At 47.6% G+C, this 10,349-nt stretch overlaps 1 protein-coding gene across 1 annotated transcript in view; it reads left to right on the forward strand.

The window, feature by feature from the left end:
* The window catches only part of GRINA (glutamate ionotropic receptor NMDA type subunit associated protein 1), a 60,268-nt gene extending 51,302 nt beyond the window's left edge, over positions 1–8,966 (forward strand). Inside the window, exons 6-7 of the mRNA XM_063450899.1 lie at positions 3,091–3,234; positions 5,917–8,966. Of these exons, the coding sequence (XP_063306969.1) occupies positions 3,091–3,234; positions 5,917–6,066 (294 nt within the window). The 3' untranslated portion in view covers positions 6,067–8,966. The remainder of the gene's footprint in view (positions 1–3,090; positions 3,235–5,916) is intronic.
* Positions 8,967–10,349: the final 1,383 nt, after the last annotated feature.

A 10,349-nucleotide genomic window follows, 5' to 3' on the forward strand; every position in this document is an offset into this window, starting at 1 on the left:
AGCAGGCCGTTCTTATGGGCACAGACCTAGCAGGCCGTTCTTATGGGCACAGACCTAGCAGGCCGTTCTTATGGGCACAGTCATAGCAGGCCGTTCTTATGGGCACAGACATAGCAGGCCGTTCTTATGGGCACAGACATAGCAGGCCGTTCTTATGGGCACAGACATAGCAGGCCGTTCTTATGGGCACAGACACAGCAGGCCGTTCTTATGGGCACAGACACAGCAGGCCGTTCTTATGGGCACAGACACAGCAGGCCGTTCTTATGGGCACAGACACAGCAGGCCGTTCTTATGGGCACAGACACAGCAGGCCGTTCTTATGGGCACAGACACAGCAGGCCAATCTTATGGGCACAGGCACAGCAGGCCAATCTTATGGGCACAGGCACAGCAGGCCAATCTTATGGGCACAGACACAGCAGGCCAATCTTATGGGCACAGACACAGCAGGCCAATCTTATGGGCACAGACACAGCAGGCCAATCTTATGGGCACAGACACAGCAGGCCAATCTTATGGGCACAGACACAGCAGGCCAATCTTATGGGCACAGACACAGCAGGCCAATCTTATGGGCACAGACACAGCAGGCCAATCTTATGGGCACAGACACAGCAGGCCAATCTTATGGGCACATACATAGCAGGCCGTTTCAATGGGCACATACATAGCAGGCCGTTTCAATGGGCACATACATAGCAGGCCGTTTCAATGGGCACATACATAGCAGGCCGTTTCAATGGGCACATACATAGCAGGCCGTTTCAATGGGCACAGACATAGCAGGCCGTTTCAATGGGCACAGACATAGCAGGCCGTTTCAATGGGCACAGACATAGCAGGCCGTTTCAATGGGCACAGACATAGCAGGCCGTTTCAATGGGCACAGACATAGCAGGCCGTTTCAATGGGCACAGACATAGCAGGCCGTTTCAATGGGCACAGACATAGCAGGCCGTTTCAATGGGCACAGACATAGCAGGCCGTTTCAATGGGCACGGACATAGCAGGCCGTTTCAATGGGCACGGACATAGCAGGCCGTTTCAATGGGCACGGACATAGCAGGCCGTTTCAATGGGCACGGACATAGCAGGCCGTTTCAATGGGCACGGACATAGCAGGCCGTTTCAATGGGCACGGACATAGCAGGCCGTTTCAATGGGCACGGACATAGCAGGCCGTTTCAATGGGCACGGACATAGCAGGCCGTTTCAATGGGCACGGACATAGCAGGCCGTTTCAATGGGCACGGACATAGCAGGCCGTTTCAATGGGCACGGACCTAGCAGGCCGTTTCAATGGGCACGGACCTAGCAGGCTAGCAAAAATGGCACAGACAGAGCTGGCCAAGCCACCTATCGGTGGTGTATCATTCAGCGGCAAGGGTCCTTGTTAAGGAAGTGCTCCAAATCTGTGTCATAATAGGTCCTGGGGCACCATGCGCAAATGGGGCAGATGTAGGTCTCTGATACAGTAGTTATGGTGCATGCAGGTTACAGGCTCCCACTGGAAGCAAGTGCATGAAGTACGGTGTTGCACCCTGTGTGGGACAACTACAACTGTCCACCCCTGCACAACCACATGTAGAAATCAACAGTAATCTGAAGGCAGGAACAGTATATTCACAGCCCACGTCCTTTAAAATATGAAACACTACTTATATGTAAGTAAGTATGCCTTCAAACCAGAGAAGTACTAAAGGAAGTGGGAACAAAGCTTCTCCATCTGACTTAAAGAGCAAAATGTATGACATAAAGTCGTTTAACCAGCACCAGCATATATACCTCATTTAACATGTGACTAAACAAATCACAAAATAAAATGCCAGTGGTGTCATTTGGAAAGTAAAATAAAGCTGATGCAGAGATAAATAGGGTACAGTATAAACACAGTATAGTATAAATACAAAAAATCAAGCCATGTAAACTATCTCTAATAGACACAACATATAAAAATACTGCAGAATCTAAACTATGTGACTGTTAAACTAGACAGACTTGTCACTGGTGGAAATCAAAGGTACTTGCCAGCACCCTGGAGGGGAAGCCTGCCTCTGCCTTTAACGGCTTCCCGGTGCACCTCTGACAGTGGAGTGAGGTGAGGAGGGGGTTTGGGGGGGGCGAGCAGGTGATTGTTCTCACCTCCCCCGGCGGACACATGCGGTCCGCGGAAGGCAGCCACGTGTCGAGCCTCCGGTCGGCGGTATCGTAGCACCCGCGACCGGAGGAGAAGGAACCACAGGAGGTGGGGCAGCGTTAGTGCTCCCTACTCCCCCGGCGGACATGCGGTCACGTGTGTGAGTGGATCCGGCCGCCCGGTGCTCGCGGCCGACCGCGAGTTACCCCGGGCGCCGGCAGGCTCACACTGCAGCTCGGGGAGTCAGAGGAGGCAGCCAAATGGCTAATCTCCTGACACCCCGAGCGGAGCGCCCATAGCCCGCGGAGGGCTAACAGGCAGGCGCTTGAGGGTGGAGGAAGGGTAAAATACAAAGGGGGAAGCTGACTGCAAGGGAAAACCCCATAAACCACCACCCTGAAAGGCACACACCCCAAAGAAACAGGGGAAGCAAAGAGGAGGCAATAGGAAAGTTATACCAAACTGAAACAAATAGATAAAAATAAGATATAACTATATAATATAAAAATAAATAGATAAACATAATATGACAACTAAATATAACTAAATAATATATATATATATATATATATATAAAATGGATAATATAAAAAAATAATATGACAACTAAATATAATAAATATAGATCATAAATATATCATAATAAAATCCCAAAGCCACCCACTAAAAGCAGGAGGCAGTGGTACTCTGACCTGTACTGATGCGGAGCAGCAAAGAAAGAGGAAATGATGCACGGGGAGGGGAGTTTTATAGTACCTAACTTTTTTCTGATTGGTTGTTTTTCTGTGCTGCTGTGGAGTTCTAGTAAAGAGAGACTTAAGCAAATACGAAGCCTCCTGTCATGTTATAAAATTTGCATTAAACGTGTTTGTTTTCCCAGCGATCAGTTTTATATAATGTCTTCTACTTTATCATCCAAACCTATTTTTTTTTTTTTATGTCTCTTCCAGACAAAGTACGACTTTACGTCCTGCATGGGAGTGCTGATGGTCTGTCTGATTGTCCTTCTCATCTTCTCAATACTTTGCATCTTCATCCGTAACAAGATCATGGATATAGTGTACGCCTCGCTGGGAGCACTACTCTTCACATGCGTGAGTGTCTGTCTGTCTGTGGGGTAACATTCTAGCATTTCTATCTTACATGGTGCAGGGGGATGGTTTATTGGGAGTAACAGGAGTTCTAGGGAAGGATAGATGCAGTGACGGGAGGAGTTCTAGGGAAGGATAGATGCAGTGATGGGAGGAGTTCTAGGGAAGGATAGATACAGTATCAGGACGAGTTCCAGGGAAGGATAGATGCAGTAACCTAGGGAAGGATAGATGCAGTATCGGGAGGAGTTCTAGGGAAGGATAGATGCAGTATCGGGACAAGTTCTAGGGAAGGATAGATGCAGTATCGGGACAAGTTCTAGGGAAGGATAGATGCAGTATCGGGACGAGTTCTAGGGAAGGATAGATGCAGTATCGGGACAAGTTCTAGGGAAGGATAGATGCAGTATCGGGACGAGTTATAAGGAAGGATAGATGCAGTAACGGGAGGAGTTCTAGGGAAGGATAGATGCAGTAACGGGAGGAGTTCTAGGGAAGGAAAGATGCAGTAACGGGAGGAGTTCTAGGGAAGGATAGATGCAGTAACGGGAGGAGTTCTAGGGAAGGATAGATGCAGTAACGGGAGGAGTTCTAGGGAAGGATAGATGCAGTAACGGGAGGAGTTCTAGGGAAGGATAGATGCAGTAACGGGAGAAGTTCTAGGGAAGGATAGATGCAGTAACGGGAGAAGTTCTAGGGAAGGATAGATGCAGTAACGGGACGAGTTCCAGGGAAGGATAGATGCAGTAACGGGAGGAGTTCTAGGGAAGGATAGATGCAGTAACGGGAGGAGTTCTAGGGAAGGATAGATGCAGTGACGGGAGAAGTTCTAGGGAAGGATAGATGCAGTGACGGGAGAAGTTCTAGGGAAGGATAGATGCAGTAACGGGAGGAGTAATAGGGAAGGATAGATGCAGTATCGGGAGGAGTAATAGGGAAGGATAGATGCAGTAACGGGACGAGTTCTAGGGAAGGATAGATGCAGTGACGGGAGAAGTTCTAGGGAAGGATAGATGCAGTAACGGGAGGAGTAATAGGGAAGGATAGATGCAGTATCGGGAGGAGTAATAGGGAAGGATAGATGCAGTAACGGGACGAGTTCTAGGGAAGGATAGATGCAGTGACGGGAGGAGTTCTAGGGAAGGATAGATGCAGTAACGGGAGGAGTAATAGGGAAGGATAGATGCAGTAACGGGAGGAGTAATAGGGAAGGATAGATGCAGTATCGGGAGGAGTAATAGGGAAGGATAGATGCAGTAACGGGACGAGTTCTAGGGAAGGATAGATGCAGTAACGGGAGGAGTTCTAGGGAAGGATAGATGCAGTGACGGGAGGAGTTCTAGGGAAGGATAGATGCAGTATCGGGAGGAGTAATGGGGAAGGATAGATGCAGTAACGGGACGAGTTCTAGGGAAGGATAGATGCAGTAACGGGAGGAGTAATAGGGAAGGATAGATGCAGTGACGGGAGAAGTTCTAGGGAAGGATAGATGCAGTAACTGGACGAATCCAAGGGACGGATAGATGCATTAACGGGACGAGTTCTAGGGTAGGATAGATGCAGTGACGGGAGGAGTTCTAGGGAAGGATAGATGCAGTGACGGGAGGAGTTCTAGGGAAGGATAGATGCAGTGACGGGAGGAGTTCTAGGGAAGGATAGATGCAGTGACGGGAGGAGTTCTAGGGAAGGATAGATGCAGTAACGGGAGGAGCAATAGGGAAGGATAGATGCAGTAACGGGAGGAGCAATAGGGAAGGATAGATGCAGTATCGGGAGGAGTAATAGGGAAGGATAGATGCAGTAACGGGACGAGTTCTAGGGAAGGATAGATGCAGTAACGGGACGAGTTCTAGGGAAGGATAGATGCAGTGACGGGAGAAGTTCTAGGTAAGGATAGATGCAGTAACGGGAAGAGTTCTAGGGAAGGATAGATGCAGTGACGGGAGAAGTTCTAGGGAAGGATAGATGCAGTAACGGGACGAGTTCTAGGGAAGGATAGATGCAGTAACGGGACGAGTTCTAGGGAAGGATAGATGCAGTGACGGGAGGAGTTCTAGGGAAGGATAGATGCAGTGACGGGAGGAGTTCTAGGGAAGGATAGATGCAGTGACGGGAGGAGTTCTAGGGAAGATAGATGCAGTGACGGGAGGAGCAATAGGGAAGGATAGATGCAGTGACGGGAGGAGCAATAGGGAAGGATAGATGCAGTGACGGGAGGAGCAATAGGGAAGGATAGATGCAGTAACGGGAGGAGCAATAGGGAAGGATAGATGCAGTAACGGGACGAGTTCTAGGGAAGGATAGATGCAGTGACGGGAGGAGTAATAGGGAAGGATAGATGCAGTAACGGGACGAGTTCTAGGGAAGGATAGATGCAGTGACAGGAGGAGTAATAGGGAAGGATAGATGCAGTAACTGGACGAGTTCTAGGCAAGGATAGATGCAGTGACGGTAGGAGTAATAGGGAAGGATAGATGCAGTAACGGGACGAGTTAGAGGGAAGGATAGATGCAGTAACGGGAGGAGTAATAGGGAAGGATAGATGCAGTAACGGGACGAGTTAGAGGGAAGGATAGATGCAGTAACGGGAGGAGTTAGAGGGAAGGATCTATATATCTAATATAAATATTTTTATTATACTCCTTTCCTTATAATCGATAACGATATCTTCTCTCTCTCTGCCAGTTCCTTGCGGTGGATACACAGATGATTCTGGGAAATAAACAGTTATCTCTCAGTCCTGAGGAATATGTTTTTGCTGCTCTTAACCTCTACACGGATATTATCAACATTTTCCTCTATATCTTGGCCATTATTGGAAAAGCCAAGGATTGAGCGTGGAATTCCTGTATTGTCCCTCCAGACTCTCCATTCCTGTGTTATGCTTTGCACACAAATTGATTGCGATTTGTAACTTTCAAATATCCTGGCAACCTTGTTGTCCTAGATACCCCACCTTCAAACATGTACTTCCTCCTGCTCTAAATATTCAGTGTTCACCTCAGTCCCTTACATTTCTAACTTCAGTTATCCTCTTTATTTTCCTTAAGCACCATTATTTAAGTATTGTAGTACAGTACTCTTCCTCCTTCAGCAATAACGTCATTTGTTATCCCGGTCGTCTGGAAGACTGCCCTATAGCCTTCAACACTGCCACCATCCCCTGTCCGCCCCGCCTTTTCCCTGTCTCCTGTAACGTTGGCCGCCCCGCCTTTTCCCTGTCTCCTGTAACGTTGTCCGCCCCGCCTTTTCCCTGTCTCCTGTAACGTTGGCCGCCCCGCCATTTCCCTGTCTCCTGTAACGTTGGCCGCCCCGCCATTTCCCTGTCTCCTGTAACGTTGGCCGCCCCGCCATTTCCCTGTCTCCTGTAATGTTGGCCGCCCCGCCATTTCCCTGTCTCCTGTAACGTTGGCCGCCCCGCCATTTCCCTGTCTCCTGTAACGTTGGCCGCCCCGCCATTTCCCTGTCTCCTGTAACGTTGGCCGCCCCGCCATTTCCCTGTCTCCTGTAACGTTGGCCGCCCCGCCATTTCCCTGTCTCCTGTAACGTTGGCCGCCCCGCCATTTCCCTGTCTCCTGTAACGTTGGCCGCCCCGCCATTTCCCTGTCTCCTGTAACGTTGGCCGCCCCGCCATTTCCCTGTCTCCTGTAACGTTGGCCGCCCCGCCATTTCCCTGTCTCCTGTAACGTTGGCCGCCCCGCCATTTCCCTGTCTCCTGTAACGTTGGCCGCCCCGCCATTTCCCTGTCTCCTGTAACGTTGGCCGCCCCGCCATTTCCCTGTCTCCTGTAACGTTGGCCGCCCCGCCATTTCCCTGTCTCCTGTAACGTTGGCCGCCCCGCCATTTCCCTGTCTCCTGTAACGTTGGCCGCTCCGCCATTTCCCTGTCTCCTGTAACGTTGGCCGCCCCGCCATTTCCCTGTCTCCTGTAACGTTGGCCGCCCCGCCATTTCCCTGTCTCCTGTAACGTTGGCCGCCCCGCCATTTCCCTGTCTCCTGTAACGTTGGCCGCCCCGCCATTTCCCTGTCTCTATCAAGGAGCCTCAGCCCTCTGTCATTATCCACTAGTCCCCCCCCCCCAATTCCAGATCTCAACCTACAGTATACCTACATTACCAAACCTACCTTTGTAGCTCCCTACGTTCTGTTTACTCAAATGACCACTATTTCGTATTGCTGAACTGTATATATTTCTTTGAGTTTCCTCACTTTTCATAGTTCTTTACATTTCTAGATATTTCCACACATCCATGTTATGTATAAATACATGCTTAGACGTCATATCCCTCAATGTGAATGGCTCTCTTGGACAAACCTCATGTCTTACTCTTAACTCATCACCCAGAGAATCCCTGGACATGGCCTGCGACTTAATCACCGTACGCATGGAATCAGCTGATTTGTGAGCAGAGAATAGGAGAGACACCACAGGTCTAGTGTGTTAGATGATCTTTTATTACACAGTAAATGGACACTGCGGTAAAATGTAAAAATGATCATTTAATTTGCAATGGACTGAAAAGGAAACCTGGAGAAAGGGGAAACCATTATGTGAATGTAAAGAAGGAAGTGTGCATCAGTCGAGTAATAATGTCACATTTAAGGCACACTCCCGGCACCATCACAACATAAGTGAATCTAAGATCCATACTGTGTCAACAGTCATATCTTCGTTTTGCCAAGCATCAGGCATTGCCCAGCTCTGCCAATAAGTGATCAGTGTGAGCTGAAATACGTTCCTTGGGTTTTCTAAATGGTAAGTTAAAGCCATGCCAAAGGAAAGGTGCCAGATAATAGGAGGACCGTGACTGGTGGGGAGCACAGTTGTAGACATACATCCCTGCTTCCTATCTGGAAGACGTGTTGTGAAACTAATAAATAATTTAATTGTGGTGTTGGGGAAACATGAATATGAGCTAAAACAAATACACTTAAGTTGTGTTGGTGCCTGCTCTGTCCCTTTGATGTAAAGTGTGTGGAAACTGCTCGGTGGGTTTCGGGGTTCAGGGGCCGTGCAGCAGATCAGGGATTAAAGACCATATTATGCAGTAATTGGACTAGGACTTACTAGCACATTCTGAGAGTAGAAGGTTAGAAGTTCATTAAGATACAGCCAGACACCAGAGTTTTATTGCAATATTCACCAAAGTTGGAGGCTAGAGGTCAAAGGTAAGAGACTAGTCATACTGGGCAGTTGGTCAGTGACGAGTAGGGGACTAGTCGTGCTGGGTAAATGGTCAGTGACAAGTAGGGGACTAGTCATGCTGGGCATTTGGTAAGGCACGTCTAGGGGACTAGTCATGCTGTGCAGTTGGTCAGTAATGCCTTGTACATGGTTGGATTTTGCGCTAGGATCAAGGGTTGTCAGGGTGAGGGTGTCAGAGGGTGTCAGAGGCAGAGAGGTAGGTAGTGGGGACACTGTGACCTGGATAAATGGGGAAAGGCATTATGCTGTGAGTTAAGGATTAGGCACATTGGTGTCTGAATATTTAGCAAGGGATTGAGAACTTCTAACAATTGGGTAGTGGAGGCACCAATAGAAAGGCTTTATGTAAATAGTTATGGTTTGTGATGGAGATGGGTCTAATTTGAAGCTGTCTATGGGCTGGATTTGTACGTTTCGCTGGACATTGTGGGATCGTTCTGACTCTGCCACATCCTGCGGTCATGCTATGCACTGCATGATGACAATGATGTAAAATACAATTCTGTGAATGAAATATTTCTTCTTTGGCATTGTGGCTGGTTATTTAATGGAATTAGCGGGGTCTAAGGTTTAACTACTACACCTTTAATTCTACTTGGCATTGTGTAGGCTGACAGAGCACCATGGAAACTGTAGTCCCATACATTAGGGACACCATTTCTGGGGTATTATTATTAACCACAGACTGACGGGCAACCTCTAGCAGCCAAACAGACTAGAGAATGTAAACTTCCCAATAGGAAGTACAGCTGGCACGGTTCACTGCGAATTTGAAAGTAGTGGAACATTTTGGGCTAAAATATCCCAAGAACATTGAATTATTGGGCAATGTTTGACTATTGTGGTCTTAAATGCGAGATTCACTTTCAGGATTTTTTGTGAATTTCAAATTCAGGGCCAAAGTAGCCAAACAGGAAGCCTTGCAGAATTTCAGCCTTCCTCGTATTTGTTATTTTGCTGTTGATCCAAAAGAAGGTGAAAAACCCAGTTTGAAGCACTTCCAATTTTGCAACAAACTAGGAAAAATTCCCTCTTGGCCCCAGAATGACAGTCAGATTAATCCTTGGATCAAGAAGCTATTACCCTACATTGAAAAACGATATCCTTGAATATTCTGTTTTTGCAAGTATGCATCTAGTAGCTGTTTGAACATCTGTATGGACTCTGATAAAACCACACAAAAAATTTAGGTGTATTTTGAAAAGTACAGTATAAAAAAAAAGTTGCCTAATGGAATCTGGACATCCTTACACTTGTGGGGCTTCAATGTAAACAAAAGAGCAAATTTATTTTAAGGCGACGTATGTGCATATGACCAATGTTTCAGTTCAACTTCCGTGACATATTAAGAAGTTTGGTAATGGGAGTGAAATGGTGAATGTATGCTGTTGCCCATCTGTAAAAAAACAAATGACGTTATCTTGAAGTCCGATAAGTGTGTTCTTCACTTTGGCTGAGATCATCAAACTTAAAGGATCACTATAGGGTCAGGAACACAAACATGTATTCCTGACCCTATAGTGTTAACACCACCATCTAGCCCCTCATGAATCCATAAATCTAGTAAAAATCTTACTATATTCAAGCCTGAAGCTGTAAATCTGCATGCTGTCACACTCAGAAAAACAAGCAGTCTGCTGACATCATTAGAAGTGGTAGCCTGATCCAATCACAATGCTCCCCCATAGGATTGGCTGAGACTGACAAAGAGGCAGATCAGGGGCAGAGCCAGCATGATTCAAACACAGCCCTGGCCAATCAGCATCTCCCCATAGAGATGAATTGAATCAATGAATCTCTATGAGGAAAGTTCAGTGTCTGCATGCAGAGGGAGGACATACTGAATGTTTGGATGCATTTTAGGCAGCCATGACCCAGGAAGGATCTCTAACAGCCATCTGAGGAGCGGCCAG

Source organism: Pelobates fuscus, chromosome 4 (genome assembly GCF_036172605.1).
Source record: "Pelobates fuscus isolate aPelFus1 chromosome 4, aPelFus1.pri, whole genome shotgun sequence".
NCBI classification, from domain to species: Eukaryota; Metazoa; Chordata; class Amphibia; order Anura; family Pelobatidae; genus Pelobates; species Pelobates fuscus.